Here is a 17,581-nt window from a genome sequence, read left to right as displayed (position 1 = left end):
CCTTCCCCTTTAACATCATAGATATCATGTTCATTGCTCATATCCTGTAGTTATACTGATTTTGATTAAAAAAAACAAACAAACAAACACAATCGACCAGGAAGTTGAAATAAAACTCAACACAAACAAAAACAGAGATAATAAAAACAACCAAATTAACTTCTTGCCCTTTTCATCAAGGAACAACTGAATTTCTTTTATTTTCTTAGTAGATACACAGCACTAGCCAACAGGTGCATACCATCAATAGTTTTCAATGGAAAGATTGACCTGCTCCTTATTGTACCAGGTCCGATAATCTTCTCTCTTTTTTTCGGAACAAAGATATTATTTTGTTTCTCTCTCCGAACCATGCTTTATCATGGGCTTCAGCCAAATTAAAGGAACCGTTTGTGGATTATCCTTGGATTGTTCATAGACTATGATGCTGATGAATGGCCATGCTCTTCTATAAGGGGATGATTGTTTACAAGCTCACACCGATGAAAAGACCATCGTTTTTTCTTTGGTGTCTTGAAAATTTGAAACACTGAATGCATTGATCTTTCCCATTGATCACTCACACCCTTTCGCCTGTAGCTGTATCGTTAGGTGTCATCCACGGATAATCGAAGAAACAAAATTCGATAGGCACCCTGTTGTGAATGAAATAAGCCTGGGGGCAAACAAACTGACATAAATGGTAATAGGCCAAGCATGTGCACTGTCGGTGTTTGCAGGGTGGTCAATTAACAAATTGAACTGGGCATGCGCACAATGACAATGTGGTTGCCAGCTTGCTTAGCTACGCAACGCCTTTCGCTATTCACGGACATGGTCAATGTGGATATTCTGTTCTGTTGGCGACGCGACGTAAATATATGAACTCTGTCATCGTCACCTCTGAACGGAAATATGATTTGAATGCGTCACCAAAAAATGACTGAAATGCTGCTTCATGCATAGCCATGTCACGCCCAGGTAAGGATAGGCATTCATTGCCTTTTAAATGCTTAGTGTGTAGGATGTTCATGTTTTTATTAGGACATCGGTATCTTGTTATGTCGGTCCCATCTACTTATTATTGTGTTGTGACTTACCTTACGATTGTTTATTTTTGGGCAGTGAATGCATTTCGTTACATACCCAGCAGTGCAGCGTCCGGTAAATGACATGACGACAATGCATACGCATTATGTATGAGGCTACTTTGAACTATTAATACACACATGGTTAACGCATGCCGCACAAAATTTCTACTTGAGAATTTCTATCACAGAAAGAAAAATCTAGATTCTAGTCCCAACTGTAACTGCAGCCGGGTGCGGGCCAGTCAAAATAAATTTAAGTTTAGCTCACTCTGCAATGTCGATGAAACTGTGAGTGTGACTGTGTCAGTGACCACTTCCACTTTTGAGTGGCAACGTTATTTCCTTCTTGTTTTTCTCTCTTATACTTCATTTTGCTCAATGTAAAACTATTGATATTGTGTGAATTAATATTACAGAAATGCTTTATTGACAAGGTCACATTTATAGGTGTTTATTGTGGCTGTGCATGGAGCTGTGCTTGTGTCGCTAGAGTAAACTTAATGGGACATTAAGACAGAAGGTGCTCTGTTCATCTCAATTGAACATGTTGTTTAATGATGGAGAAGGATGGTCTGGAATTGAAGGTTTATGGAATGCCTCTGATAATCACAATATGAAATGCAGTGTGCATCTTTGATATTGTGAACTCTAAATTCATTTCAAATTTTTTGTTATGTCAATTTGTGCAAGTTTCATATAATTATCATAACTATAAGTTACTTGATAATTATGAAATTCACAATGTCACACACACACACACACACACACACAATTATTGCAGCTGTACCTGCAATATGAAAAATGCAAGACATATAGACACCCTATAGACTAATAAAAGAATATATAGATATAGATATAGATCTATCGGTTATATATATATATATATATATATATATATATATATATATATATATTGTATATATATATTTTTTGCTCTCCTGAACATTTCACATATTGTAGATACAAGGTCTTGTCACCCCAGTGACAATTTTCTTTGTTAAGCTTTTATAAATTGCAGAATACTATTACAGGCCTTTAAGAATGGAAGCAGCAGATAATGGAGTATTTTCTCAGAAATACAAATTGTATTTTTGAGGTTGATCAGCTTTAATTAGATATTACCAGTACTCATCAGGAACTGCTGTTGCTTAGTTGACAAGACCAAAGACTCTCAATGTTAAAGGTCTCTGGTTCAAGTTTGATGGCAGCATTTATTGTGCCCTTCAGCAAGGCACTTAATTGGTATTGCCCAGTTCTCCATACAAGTATTGCAAGGAATCAAAACCATTGGTCTAACGTTGCTAGTTTTACTTTTGATGCTTTTTTTGTTTTAAAATTGTGTTTGTTTTTTATTGACCATATGTAATATACTGTTAATTCAAACTTAACAACAAATGCAGCACTACTGATTCATTTTCTTTGATTTCTCCTCCCGTTCTCGCTCTCTGATCTATAACTCCATCTTTCTGTCTATCAATCTGTTTTTCCTTCCCCCTCGTTACCTTACATTTCAGACACAGGGAAGCTCTCAGCCGGTGGGAAACGCTCGGCTGCGGGCGGAGACCTTGTGCCTTGTCACACATGTGGGAGGACATTTTTACCGGATGTATTGGTAAGAAATTTGCAATATTTTGATTTGCCTAGATTAAGAGGATTGGCTCTGTGTATGCGCATACAGGTATATGGTATGTATGCCTTGTTTGTTGTTGTTTTGCATCAATTTGAGAGAAATGATGTGTGTATGCACTGGTAAATACTTGTGTTTCTGTGCATTGTCTATTTTTTGTCTCATTTCTTTGTTATTTTTATAATATTCTAGTAAATTGAAAAGATTGATATGGCATTTTTTTTCCTGGCAGTGGATTTATGGTAACTTTTTAATCTCCTCTATTTATTCCTAGACAAGGCATGTTGGAATATGTGCCAAAACCTTCAACCGCAAGAGGAGAGTGTTCGAGTCTGGTCGGCAGAGAATTTCGGGAACTGGAATATCTGTCACTAAGATTGTCAAACCAGGACAAGTGAAGGTAGGAAACAACATTCTTCTTCATTTTTGTGCAGTAACTGTGCTAGTGCCATCAAAGGTTTTATCAACTTTGGGCATTTGGCTCAACGTGACTCCCAAAGAGCAAAACTCCATGAATCCTGTTGGACTTTTGTATGACTCATTCCTTTTACAGGAACCTGGTATACCAGATTCCAGTAGCATCAACTGACATACGGGAACCTGGTATGAAAGGTTCCCAAAATGTCAATGAGAATGTCTGCATTCATGGCCTATTTATTTTATGCTGCCAAGAAAATTGGCATTGATAGAAAGATTAGAGTTTCTTCTACCAATGTCAGTATATTTTTCTGTGTGATAACTGCATGTATCGCAGTATTATTTATTTGCCTTTTTTCATTGTAGTGTGCATTTATTTTCTCTGTTTTGAACTATAGCAAAAATAAGTTATAACCAGCAAATATTGTTGGAGATATCAAATAATGTACAAAATTCCTCTCATCCTTAAATGAAAAATACAGCACACACTGATTGTCATACATACATTGAGAAAATGTTAGTACCAAATTTGTGTCAGTGATAATGTCAGTGATGATGTCAGACCATCATCTTCTAAATATCTCCCCTCAGAATCAGGGTGTCAAACAGACAAACTGGAGAAGGAACCACAAAGACTTCGTCAATGCCATCCGGTCTGCCAGGAAGGCCCAGCATGCAATACGCACGGGGAAACCCCTCCCTCCTCCGCCGCCTCCATCGGTCAACCCAGGTCAGTCATGATGACGATGACGATGATGTTTGTTCAGGGACTTGTTCTCTAAGGGAGACTGTTCATTGTGTACAAGATGTTTTGCCAGAGCACTTATGCTATCAGATGCAACTGGTTATGAGTGATAAAAGCAAGCGTAGGCAGTCATTAGTTACATCTGCAGTGTATTCTGCAAATGATGTTGATATTGATTTAACTTCAGTGCTTTCTATTTTTGATAAATCACACATATACACAGATTACATCCAGTGTCCACACTGCAGCCGGAGGTTCAATCAGACGGCGGCCGCAAGGCACATCAACTTCTGCGGGGAGCGGACCAACACCTACGGTAGCCCGGTCAAGCCCCTCAACAAGAGGGCAGCGGCAGACATCAAGGGGAGTAGGATGGCCATCAGGAAAGCTGTGAGTGAAGCAATGGAATCAATGAATAGACAAATGAATGAATGAATGAATGAATGGATGGATGGATGGATGGATGGATGGATGAATGAATGAAAGAATGAATGAATGGATGGATGGATGGATGGATGGATGGATGAATGAATGAAAGAATGAATGAATGGATGGATGGATGGATGAATGAATGAAAGAATGAATGAATGGATGGGTGGATGGATGGATGAATGGATGGATGAATGAATGAATGAATGAATGAATGAATGAATGGATGAATGATGAATGAACAAATGAGTGAATGAATAAATGAATGAATGAATGAATGAATGAATGAATGAAAGAGTGAATGGATAGTTGCATGAATGAAAGAATTAATGGATAAATGAATGAGTGAATAAATGAAAGAACGAATAGATGGATTGATGGATGAATGAAAAAATTAATGAACGAATAGATGGATGATGCATGAATGAATGAATAAAATGCAAATTCAACCACTGTAGAGCTTGCTTTTCAAGTTCTGAGTAGCGAAATATCTTACTCACAAAAACATATAGCATATATGGTAGATGATGGGTGTAATAAATTAGTAAATAAATAGGTAAAGATGTACACGAAAGAATGCAAGATGAAAAGATGAACTATTCATGCCTCAACTTAAAATGAAAGACGCAAGCTCACCCATTTCAAGCAGACACACTTGTGCCTCGTGGAGAAAAAACAACAACTCTTTCTTTGAACCAGTCTTGCATCTGGACCCAAATATAGCATAGAGATGTGTTGACTGCTATCAGCAAAGTGTCTATCATTATCTTTGTCACCATATTTGGACTAAATTGAGAAAAACATTTCCCTGTTTAAGATCTCTATATGTCAGCTGTTTGACTTTAACTCCAATTTGTCTCAATTTTTCAAGCTGTGATTCAAACAAAGTTGATTGCTCATTTCTTCCCAAAGTATGACAACATTATTGTTAGACGCAAGCCGGCCACCAACCCTTATGCCTATGCCCAGGGTAACACAGAGGGAGAGGACAATGTGATGGTCTACTCGGCGGCTTTTGGGGGCCTGGGGCCCGACCAGCAAGGTCAGTGTACTATTCCAGTGTTGTTGTCCGAATGCAATATCTTATTGCAATGTCCCCTTCATTTCTATTTTGCTTTTCTTGCTTCTTTTTTTTTTTTTGAAGGGGGGGGGGGGTGGAATTGGATAATAGATTAGATTAGATTGAATTAGATCAGATTAGATATCTGTGTCAGGAGTGAGTTTGGTGTTGCTATGTTTGATTTAGTTGTCTCTCACAGGTATATATACCACTACCAGGACACATTCACATTGTCAAAGATGCATAGATATGTGGAATACAGAACAAAATTTGTGCATTTGTATTGTGAGAATGCACAAACCCTTGGGCTATATTTTGTGAGAACAAGGTGGGGTGTAGTCCAAATCTTTACCCTTGTATGCTTGCACTGCATTCACTGCTGTGTTTTCATTTATTGTTTGTAGTACTCTTTTTTCAGTTCTTTGAATGTGCATCTTTTTTTTTCCCCCACAAAAGTGGCAAGTACAAATTGTAATTATCTTCCAGGGAAGCCAGATGACTAGACGATATATTCTTTAAACGGCAACAGAAGTCCTTAAATTAATCCTCCAAAATCATCACCACAAAATGCTATCATAAACACCTTGTACAAACAGGTTTTGCTGTCAAAATTAAAGATAAAAGAGTCAAAGGTGTCACATTCAGGTAAACTGTAGATGCAGTTCATACTTTTTTTTTTAAAATTATTGTAATCATGCGCAAAATTTTCTTTGTCAAAATCTGTGTATTTCTCACAGCATCTACTGTGACAGCCAGGAAGAAGTACACCTCACCCAGGAGAAGAATCACCTCACCAAGACAGTATCTTTCACCCCATCAGCAACAGGCCTCGCCTCATCAGCAGCAAGCGTCGCCCATTCAGCGCACATCTCCGCGGCAACAGATCTCTCCCAGATTTCAGCCCGCTATAACGAGAGATGCTACGTCGTTTTCCTACAATCACCAGCCCTCATCGTCTCGCTTCCAGTCGGGATTCCAGCAAGAGTCCTCGTTGCTGCCCCAGGCGACTTCCAGGCAGAAGTCCCCCAACGTGGCACACCTTCCACCAGCAACTGGATCGCATCACCAGTTGCCATGGCAGCAGCCTCCGTTCAGCCAGGGTTCATCACCACAACAGGACTCCTCCAAGCAGCAGTCGTCACCCTTCACGAGCTCGGGGTCGGCGTTCCCCCACCAGATCGACACGACCAGTTCTCACAAATCCCCTCCGCCCCTTCAGTCGACCTTCAACTCACTGCCGCCGTGGCAACAGGGTCTCGCATCAGCAAACGGTGCATCCCCGCGGACGACTAGACTGCCGAATGGGCACATACGGAGGTCAAGACTGATAAAATCAGGAAAACCTAAAGGCAGTGTCAGGTGAGTACTAAATCATGAAACTGTATCAAGCTTTATTTAGTACCTTAGTATATTTATTTAGGAATCAGAAAATATGAATGGCTTGATGCATCGTCACTTATCATACATCATATAAAATATAGAAATAATGGATGCTGCCACCTATTTTCAGTTGCAGTTATATGCATTTCAATAAAATCATGTTGGTTGATGATGATAATAATGATTTCATGATGACAATTGCAACGTACACAGTGAGACCATATATGGCACATATCTTATGCACATAATATTTTGCAAATCTGTCTGTGTTCAATGCAAATGACCACGTTATTGTCTTACTGACATTTGAAGATATGTAAAATGAAACTTACCACATTTCAGGTATACACTGCAAAAAGCAAACAAAAAAAACTGGTATATTTAAATGTGTTCTTTTGATCACATGGAGAGACAGAGCTATGTATTGTCAAAAATAGTGAAACTTTATTAACCTTGCATAGAATCAATATTGCTGTAATTGACCCATTTCTATCTTCATTATCTGGTTTTCAGGTTCTCTGAAAATGTGGAAGTACAGACATTTGGAGATACGTTCCCTGGACCCATGGAGTCCTCGGGATTTCCTGATGATGCCAGCGCCCCCTATCAGTCAGACTTTGCCCACGACAACGCACTACCTCATACGCTCAATGAAGACAGGATCAGTCAACACCAAGACTTGATGTCTGTGCTCAAGGGTAACTATGGCGACGAGGTGATGCTGGCCACGCCCGGAAACCACATGGAAGAGATGATGCTCTCCCGCCGCCTCAGCCAACTCTCTCCGCACCACAAGGGCCCGGGAGGGATGGGTGGCTATGGTGGCAACCAGGGAGGTCACGCAACTGACTTGGTTCCACAGAGCATGGGTCTCCAGAGGGGTGCCTTGCACTCACTGGACAAGACTGGTGGCAGCTCTGTTCTACCGGCAACTTCTCCCAGGACCTCCTATCAGGATTCATTTAGCAGAAATGATTTCCAGTCTTTTGAAAGGTAAATGAAATATGAACTTACAAATTTAGCAACAACAACAACAACAACAACAACAAAATGACAGGTCTCTTTGCTTGCACCATATGCATGGTAGCAGGTAATTCAAGGGCCATTCTTGCATATTCATAATATAACTAGTAGGGGCCTACGTATTGAGTCATTACTCTAATATCTCCCCAAATTGTCAGTTATCTAAAATGGTTTCATAAAATCAATTTCATACTTGCTGTGAAAGTCCAATCTTGAGTCAAGGGAGTGATCTACATCCATGGCAAAAGAAAAAAAATCATTCACCATGTGTTGCCCAACATACCCATAATTATGTTACAGTTTTCAGACTACATCATCTTATCTTTCATCTTCAATTTTCTGGTTACAATAATTTGTACAATTATGTATACAATTATTGAGAAAATACTTCTGAGAGTTCACCTCAGGGTATACTTCAGTGGCTGCTAAGTGCTACACCAAAGCTCTGACAAGATCATCTTCTTTCTGTTTTGGCTAACTTTTCAGCACAACTCCACTGGATTTTGGGAACTCCGCTGCACTACATTCCAACTACAACCAGCCATCCCAGGTTGGGCCCCCAACAGGGTCAGGAATGGTGGGCTCTCTTGGGAGGCGGCCCCGCCCAATTGGCTCCACCCTCCGCGGTCCCCTGGCAACCAAGCCGTCTCCCAGCGACTTTGGCAAGCTGTCCATCTCTGGCAGCACGCAGAGGGGTGGCGGGCTCCACAACATTCCACGATCGAGCGGGTATCCGATGTGAACGCATTGAGTTGATTTAATATGTGTGATTGTTATGATGCAATGCAAGTATGCAGGTGGTACGAGTCAAATTTAGATGCATGCGTTTACATTTAGGTCTGATTTCCCTTTATCAGACAGGTGCATGTTCAGATCATGTCAGGGTCACCAGTTTGGTGGAAAATTGCGATGACAATTATGGTTATAGACTGTGCCAACTTTTTCTCTTGTTTATGAGTGGAACAGCAAATGCCCCAATAATCATAGTGTTCAGCATGATTGTTTTGGTGTAACAGAGTTCGCATGATGAAAATGTGAGAGATTTGAAGGCTGCCGTGTGTAACTGACAAGGAATATAAGTCATCCATATATTCTGCCATTATTTTTTTTTTTCAAAGTACATGAAGCAGAATAGAGGAAAGGCACATGCACAAACAATTCTCACATAACACAATCGTTCCTGCATGGTGGAAATATCCTTGACTGATGAAAAGTTTTGCAAATTCTGGTCAGCTCTCAAGATGTGAAAAGAAACGCCATGTCGAGATGTTACTTCAATGTGAAATCACACATTTCTAAGTGAGAAATGTTGTGCAAATCATGCCCGAAGCCAACATCCCGTAGCACTGACAACTTTGCTACAAAAGTAATTACGAGCTTGTTAAGCTAGCTCCACCACCAATTGAACACTGGCTTGTTGCAGGGTAAATGTTGTAGCTGTATGTGGTACCCTGTCACAGCTTGGCATGTAAGTGAGAGGGTGAGAGGGGCAGGACAGGATTACGTTGTCTGTCATCTGGACTTGTGTGTGCGGTGGTTCTGGCCTCCAAAGTTGGATTTTAGCAGTCAAAAGCAAACCTAAAGGCCAGTTTACTATGTTTCATAATGTATGACATACTCTCATTCTATTGTTTTCCTTTGAGGACCACAATACCAAATTGCACATATGTTCCATTCATCTGTGCCTACTAATGCATATCAATACTTGAGAATAGAGTGTGGATGTGCAACTTTTTGGTTATGCTAATCCTGTTGCTAAGCCTTGGGCAAATATACTGCCTGTTAGGAAGAGTTAAAATCTTCCATTATGATTTTTATATGCCAGGAAACTGATCTCAAGGCCAATTTGCTGAAATTGTATATCATTTTGTATATACTATTATTCATTCAATTATCAATTTACTCATTCTTGAGGCATAAAGGCTGTAATGCTGCCGATACAGGTCAAGGGGTTTTATTCTCTTTTAAATTCTTGTGCATTGTGTTGTCGGGACACAGGACAGTATATATCCTACGAATTCTAAACTAATATCTTTACTGATTGCCCAAATCTTCTTGACTTTTTTTTGACAGAAGGTCAAAGAAGAATACTTGATACGGAAGGAGGAGTAGAATTTACGCTATTTCTGCACTGAAGACATGTGCCCAATTTTAGTGCCACATTTGCCACAAGAAAAAAGGCTGTTAATTTCATTCTGTCACATTCCAAGAACACAAATGTGCCATATGTCATCTCGATGCTGGCAATCACTATAAGTTTTCTTCCGAAAAGGAATGATTCTTTTTCTCTCTTTCATTCTGGCACTGTGTTTCTTGATCGCTAATTTAAGCACTTGCAAATTTGTCTTAGAGTACCCTCTTCGCTAAAATATCCTACTTCTGAAATATACTGTAAAACATGATATATTCGCGGCATGAAATTTTCGCAAATTGGAGCCGACAGCCCTTTTCGTGGCATGAAATTTTCGCGAAGTGCCACTGGTGTTCAATGCATGCAGTGTAGACAAAAACTTTCGTGTGCATTTTAATTTCGCGAATTTTGGCGCTCGCGAAATTCGCGAAATTAAAATCCACGCGAAAATTTCTCGTTTTACAGTATGCCATAACAGAACAAAAGAAAGGAGAAGAGGCGGGCAGCTTGAGAGGCCAAAGAGTTCAAATATTTCTAATGAAACTTGAAATATGTGTAACAGACCAGTTAGGGTAATCTCTGCAACCAAGCGACGTACAATTTGAATTGGCATTAGTGCCTTACTTGAGTCTAGTTTTGAGTCTAATCTTGTGAGTCTGAGATGTGTAGACTATGCTCTCATTTTTTATTTTTTTTTGAACTTTTGAGCTAGGACATGCTTCCATCCATCCTGCTCCAAGTGTTTCACTGGTCCCCAGCCACATTTTGCTGACTACACACAACCCTGAACACTTTATGGTCAATGCTGCATGCTTTCACTAAAACAATAGGGTGTGTGAGCCACACAATAGGGTTTTGTACCTCAGCAAAAAGAAAAAAAAAAATGAGAGCATAGTCAACACCTCTCAGACCCACAAGATTAGGCTCAAAACCAGACTCAAGTAAGGCACTAATGCCAATTCAAATTGTATGTTGCTTGGTTGCAGAGATTACCCTAACTGGTCTGTTACATATGTATAGACTTTTTTATCGTACGATGTACATAATAGTCATACTATGTAAATAGTGATTGTAAGTTATGAGCTATGGGCAGTTTCAGCATAATAGTCATGCGAGAACCTCCATTCTCTCTTTATACGAGTTGCATATGTGATACATAGGTGAAATATCTTAACTGTACCTAATTTAGGCATGATGATGTCATATTCAATATCTTTTGATTTTATGTTTATACTTTTCCTGAATTTTTATTGTTATTTTTTGGGGAGTGGGGGAGGGGTCTTATTTCATTTGATTTTTATTTACAGTATATATGATTTTATATTTTGGATCAAAAATTTGTCTTCCATTGATTGGTTAAAAGAGCTTCACGTGATTATAGGTATTTTGAACTATTTTAGAATGTTGGTGTGTTTGACACTCTGTGAAGTACTATTTGCAAAATGACGTCACCAAAGAAGTACTATTCACTTCGGGGCTGCGCCCCTCAGTGAATAGTACTATTTTGGAGTCACCTCTGCCCATAGTTTTAACAAGAAACTCTCAAGGCCAAGTATATTTGTATAATATATTCATAAGAAGAGACCTGAATGTGGGTAACATGTTAAAGGGATCTATGTGATGGTAATTGTAGTAATCTACTAGCATGGCAAAAGTCATGACCTTTGACCTCTGTCAATTGTCATTTCTTGCTCAGGTTTGCTCAGACAATCACATTTTTGCAGCTTGAGTGGAATTTCAGGTTTTTTTTGTTGTTGTTGATAAAGCAAATAATATAAATCAAGGTGTTAATCATAACTCTGCCATGCACCCTTGAAAAAGTGGCAGTTCTGTGGAAGTGAACAAATTTTCATCTTTGCATATTAATCCTACCTCTCATCACTCTCGATCTTCAGGCATATCAAAGCAAGTAAGAAATAGAAAGATCACAATGAAATAAAAGTTTGGAGGGATTAATGCACGTTCAGGGAAAAGCGCATCAAATCAGGGACAATATTCTCTATTGTGTCCACACCAATTAAGTGTTAACAACATATGCCGAGAGCTCATTGCAGTTTGTTGGGGTATAATCCCTTGAAAATTTGCAGTTCTGCTGTCTCCGCTCTTTTAATAAGCATTTACCTACTGTACTAGTTTCATCTGTCTGTACAATGGAGATCATTTTCCTGTTTTATGGAATGGACAAGGTTCCACTGACATCCCACTAACCCCATGCTGCAGGGCGCCGGATATGTTTGGTATACACATAGGGGTTATGGTCTGACATCCCATCGTCAAAGCACTTATTTTCATGAGGGTTTAATTTTCATGAATTTTGTGAATCACTATTGGATTATGAATTTAACAACATGCAAAAATGTCACCATGCACTAGGGCAAAATGCATTTACAATAGCGTCAGTGTCAATTCGCGAAAACAACATCTTGCAATGAATACATTTCTGTGACCTCTTCATTTGTAAAAAATACATGTATCTGTACACAAAAATAGCATCTTGAATTATGCAGTATTATTCTTTAGGCCAGCCAGGCAGATGGGTATGTGGTAAGTGTACTGCTAGTTAATAGCTGGAGACTAGGTGCTTTACAGCTTTCTTTTGTTTTTGCCCAGCAGGCAATGCGTTTTGTGATGTCAAGGAACCTCGTCTATAGGTTGCCAGACAAACTTGGGGCTGAGACAGACACTAAGCAATTCATAAAATCTTTGAAAACTTTTTTTTCCTGATGTTTAAGACAGAAGTTCTGTCGAGCACATAGATAACTATTTTACACTGCATTAATGATTATAATTATTACCTCCGCCAAGGGTTGTGAACGGATTTTGATGAAACTTGCAGGAAAGGTTGAGAATGATACATGTAACAGGCACGCCGCACAGCTTGAAGTTGATGACGTAACAAAAGGCTTCTATATTGGGAAATCAGGCGATTTTCAGCATGTACACGCATGGGTGGAAATCACCGATCTCTATGGCGGAGGTCTAGTTATTTTTGTTGTTGTTGTTATTATCAGTATTATTACAACTATTATTATATAATTATTACAATTATTACCTCCGCCAAGGGTTGTGAACGGATTTTGATGAAACTTGCAGGAAAGGTTGAGAATGATACACGTAACAGGCACGCCGCACAGCTTGAAGTTGATGACGTAACAAAAGGTTTGATCTATACTGGGAAATCAGGCAAAATTCAGCATGTACACGTATGGGTGGAAATCACTGATCTCTATGGCGGAGGTCTAGTTATTTTTGTTGTTGTTGTTGATATTAGTATCATTACAACTGTAGGTCTATATGCCGTCCTCTTCATTTGCTGTTCCGTCTTGAAATCAGGAACTTCCCATCTATACCTTCAGTCACCTTGAAATCTGAACGATAATAGCTTTTTTGCCGTTAGAGCAGTGAGCAATACCAGAGCAGCTGTTGTATCTTAGACTGTTCACCTTGTTTTATGTACACATACTTGCACTTGAGATGACTGCCATTTTGCTACCATACATCTGAGATAGGTGCATGCCACTGATCTGAAGAGGAAGTATCTGGATTTCTCATAGGCCAACCACTTTGAAGTCACTGGCCACCATCTTACCTTGCACATCACACCCATACACTTGTGTACGGAGCTCATGACATCACATGATCTCGGCGACAGTCTCTGCTGGCAAATGCGTGCAAGTCCCCTTAGAGTGTGTTTGGTAAGATGGCGGTGCAGCGACTTCACTTGTTTGTATGTCAATGAGCCAATATGAGATATCCAGATGCCTCGTATAGAAATCAGTGGTACATGACCCACATACTTTGACATTTGAAGTTAATCTGTCAGCTACCCGATTTGTCTTTGTTTCTGTGTCTGATGTGTTTTAAGAACATGCACTTTTTTTTTTTTTTTTTTTTTTTACCGACCCTGTACAACTTTTCAGTTCTTGATTTTCGTAGCCCAAGCTGGCAAAATGATGATGTAGCATTTCGGCTTAGATGTAGTTACTGTCTACGTAAGAAAATGGCTGGTGACTGTCAAACATCGATGATGATCTAACAAAATATATATATATTTTTTTTTAATCTGTAGGAATACAGTATAATGTGTCCTCATACTGTATTCTTGCACATATATACGTAGGCCCTTTTGGTAATTTTATAAGCAAATTGTTCCTCATAATTGAACTGACTTTGTAAAGGTATTGTGAAACGAAGGCCACAAATTACTTGATATCTAAAGAACACTTAAAATGATAAAGGTTTGATAATTTATGTATCAATTCATCATCTGTTTATTAGGGGGCTGAACATCTGCAAGTAGCTTTTATTTTATTCTTTACTATTGCTTGTTTAATATTCGACATTAGTTCTGTACTATTAAGTGCATTTATACTTCTGAAAGCTTCCTTTTTAAGTCACAAGAAATAGCACCTTGAAATATGTGTGAACTGAAATTGAATTTGCACTTTCAATGATATATGGACTTTGTGTGTCAACTATGCAAGATTATGGTGTACATAAATTCCTCAAATGCTGAAGACAAGTTTAGAGAGAATATAAATGTATAAGTAAATAGAGAAGAATGTATAATTTATGTTGATATACTGTGTATTTGCAGATCAAATATAAAATTATACAATGTATGTTTACTGAGATAATATACAGATGTTGTGCACATGAAGCTGAAAGCCCTATGCAGATTTTTGCAGATCAGATTTGCATATAACATTATACAATGTATGTTTCCTGAGATAATATACAGATGTTATGTATATGAAGCTGAAATCCCTATGTAGATTTTTGTATTATTGTATAATGGAATACCTTCGGGTAAGTGTTACGACATCATACATTGTGAATCCCTAATTGAGAGTACGAGAGGTTTTATATGCTAGTAGGTACCGGTACTAGAGAGCTACAGTAAAAGTGGATATATTTGTGCGCGACTGATCTTTCATGCTCAGCTGGGTAAGAAGAGTTTTGCATGTTTTTAATCCCGTGGAATCAAGACATCAACTACTGGAACATATGGCGAGCAAAAATATTTGTGTGCTTTTATTTTGGCGCTAGTGTCTGGTTGTGCGAAATGCGAGAAAATTTCAACACCGCGAAAATTTCCACTTTTACAGTAACTCCCAATATGTGCCATGTTGGCCTACAATTGTTCTGTAAGTGTAGAGAGCAAGAACTGCCGTTACTATGAGGGGCATGCCTAATTGTCTCTTTGTGGTCACAGACATTTATTTTATATAGTCTGCCCTCTTTAGGTTGTGATTATGTAACCCCTTTGTTTGAGAATTATCGACTTCACTATGAAACAGCTTCATACTTTAATATCGATACAAAAAGAAAGACATGACAACTACTGTACCGGTACCTTTGTGTAGTATTTGTGACCACTGCATTCTATTTGCGTAGACTGCACAATTAAAATGTAATGATAGTTTTTAGAGCATGATAGATTCTGTATAATGAAGTCAAGAGTGCCATGATAGTTGTCACAACATGAACGAAGGATAGAATTTTATCACTGCTGTTATGTTTTCACCTCTCAGCTGATTTAATATATACGTGGAAGAGTTTGGCTTTGTAGGAATGTAGAAATCTGCACAGAATGACGACAAAGTCCTTGATTTGTGCTTTTGTGTGTGCATTCTTTTTTTTTAAATCCTCTAAATGTACAGTGATTCTTGCCAAATGATTGTAGTGCTAAACTTAGTCATACATAGTTTGTTATGACATGTGCTGTAGTTTATAGTTGTGTTTTAAGCTATTGTAACTGAATGATGGTCCACCAGAAAAATGATTTACAGTCAACCTTGCATAAGTTGACCTCACATGAATTGAACAATTGCCCAAGTCGACAACTTTTCAAGTCCTCTTCTGTAAATATTGATTTTAATCCCTCATAAGTCAAATCTGTTTCTTCAGTCCAAATAGATTCGACATAGGCGAGGTTGACTGTAAGTTTGCTTGTCCATGTGAGTCCATGTCATTATTTTTTCAAGCATGGTGAATTAATTCAGAAATGTATGAAACTATCCAGAATCTAATGCAAAAATATGCTTCCTTATCTGTTATAGAAAGCGTTTAAGGTTAAAGGGACTGTACAGTACTGGTTGAGGTGGGGATTCATGTTTTGAACATTCCTAAGTGAGATAATGAGAAACCTCTAATAAAATATGAAAGAGCATGTAATTTTAAGAAGGATTCAACATTTATTTGATGAAAATTGGTTTTCAAGTGGCTGACATATCAAAAATAGTGATAATAATAAAAGGTGGCAGGCCATGCCTTTTATTAGGATCTCTTTGTTTCACCTTGTTTTTGGATATCTCAGCCATTTCAAAACCGCTTTTCATCAAATAAACTTTTGATACCCCTTAGAATTGCATGCTCTTTGACATCTCATAGAGTGGTTTCTGAATATCTCGCAACACATTAAAAGCTAAATCTTCACCTCAACCAGAACTGTACACACCCTTTAAGGTTAATGCTCAGCTGTAATTTTTACATTCATTTTTGGTCACTGTAAAATTATCACTATCCACTTGTGCTTGAATATGATATGAGAAAGTGAATCAATTCCATTTGCAAGACAATCAGTTCTATTCATGCTTGGTATAATTTGTTGAACCTGTCATGCAGGTTTTTGTTACCAACCACCCCCTCCCAGGTGCACGTCAAGACTTCGACACCCACAAATCATCCAGCCCACAAGTCATACAGCCCTTGAATTTGACACTAAGCAAATAAGGCCCATGAGTTTGACACTAAGCAAACAAAGCCCACGAGACCGACACATTAATGTTGAACTCTTGGGTTGTTTGCACCTAGTGTGAAACTTGTGTTCCTTTTTGCTTGGTGTGGGTCTTGTATTGTGGGTCTTGTATTGTGGTTGTGGGTCTTGTATTGTTTGCCTAGTGCAGGGCCGGCAGAGCGTTTTCAAAAGTGTGGGGGCCCACTTCCGGGTTTCATGAGCTAACAAGCAAAAAAAAAAAAAAAAAAGGTCCTCAGCTCATCTCTCCTCTCCCATTTCCTTATGTATTCCTTTGTAATGTGCACAAAAAGTGTGGGGGCCTAGCCCCCACGGCCCCCACGGCTCCGCCGGCCATGTAGTGTCAAAATCATGGCCCTTGTTTGCCTCATGTCAGACTCACAGGCCTTATTTGCCTAGTGTCAAATTTATTGGCTGTATGGCTCATTCACCTTTTTTCAATGTTGAACTCATGGGCCATATGACTCATGGGTGTCGGTCTTGTGGGATGACCCACCCACCCCCTTGTTCCCAGATCAAGTTAATTCAGGGACTTTAGTTATTATTGTTTTTTTAGTGCTATTACACACATCCCAGGTATTTAATTGAACATTTTTACATAGATTTAAATTTAGTGTGACATATGCACTACTGGGATTTGTATTTTATGTGGTTGACCTGCAAGCCCTTATTCTGCCTCTATTAAATCGTTTGGCAGAAATTGTACATTGTAGCAGCTGAATTTCATTTGTTTGTAATGAATGACTGGATTAGTTGCAAGACGATAATAGAACTACAATGTATATGTCACAAACCAGGGACCTTACCCCCAGTCTGAATTTTGTTTCTTTTTTAATAAAGATTTTGAAAAACTTGTCCAGACTTGTCTCAACTGTTTCCAGTTTTTTCTCTTTATCTCAACAGTGCACCCACAGTAAATACATTTCAACAGAAAGAGAAAGA

At 38.7% G+C, this 17,581-nt stretch overlaps 1 protein-coding gene across 1 annotated transcript; it reads left to right on the top strand.

Annotated features, from left to right (window-relative positions):
* The first annotated feature begins 947 nt into the window (after positions 1–947).
* Positions 948–8,493, top strand: LOC139725838 (uncharacterized). Its single transcript, XM_071636917.1, has 9 exons — positions 948–960; positions 2,585–2,682; positions 2,972–3,097; positions 3,706–3,844; positions 4,083–4,249; positions 5,201–5,330; positions 6,086–6,707; positions 7,242–7,721; positions 8,238–8,493. Exons 1-9 carry the CDS (start codon positions 948–950, stop codon positions 8,491–8,493), a joined length of 2,031 nt encoding a protein of 676 aa, XP_071493018.1.
* The last annotated feature ends 9,088 nt before the right edge of the window (positions 8,494–17,581 follow it).

The sequence above is a fragment of the Diadema antillarum genome, unplaced genomic scaffold, assembly GCF_040938485.1.
Source record: "Diadema antillarum isolate AM-2024a unplaced genomic scaffold, OU_Dant_1.0 seq00000063_RagTag, whole genome shotgun sequence".
In the NCBI taxonomy this organism is placed as follows: Eukaryota; Metazoa; Echinodermata; class Echinoidea; order Diadematoida; family Diadematidae; genus Diadema; species Diadema antillarum.
The sequence above is the reverse complement of the archived record's forward strand: the minus strand, read 5'-3'. Positions and strand labels throughout refer to the sequence as shown.

Bases quoted from the DNA above. Each gene is read 5' to 3' on its own strand.
- LOC139725838 (XM_071636917.1), top strand. The intron at 2,683-2,971 runs GTAAGAAATTTG...ATTTATTCCTAG, and splicing joins CATTTTTACCGGATGTATTG to ACAAGGCATGTTGGAATATG. The intron at 3,098-3,705 runs GTAGGAAACAAC...ATCTCCCCTCAG, and splicing joins TCAAACCAGGACAAGTGAAG to AATCAGGGTGTCAAACAGAC.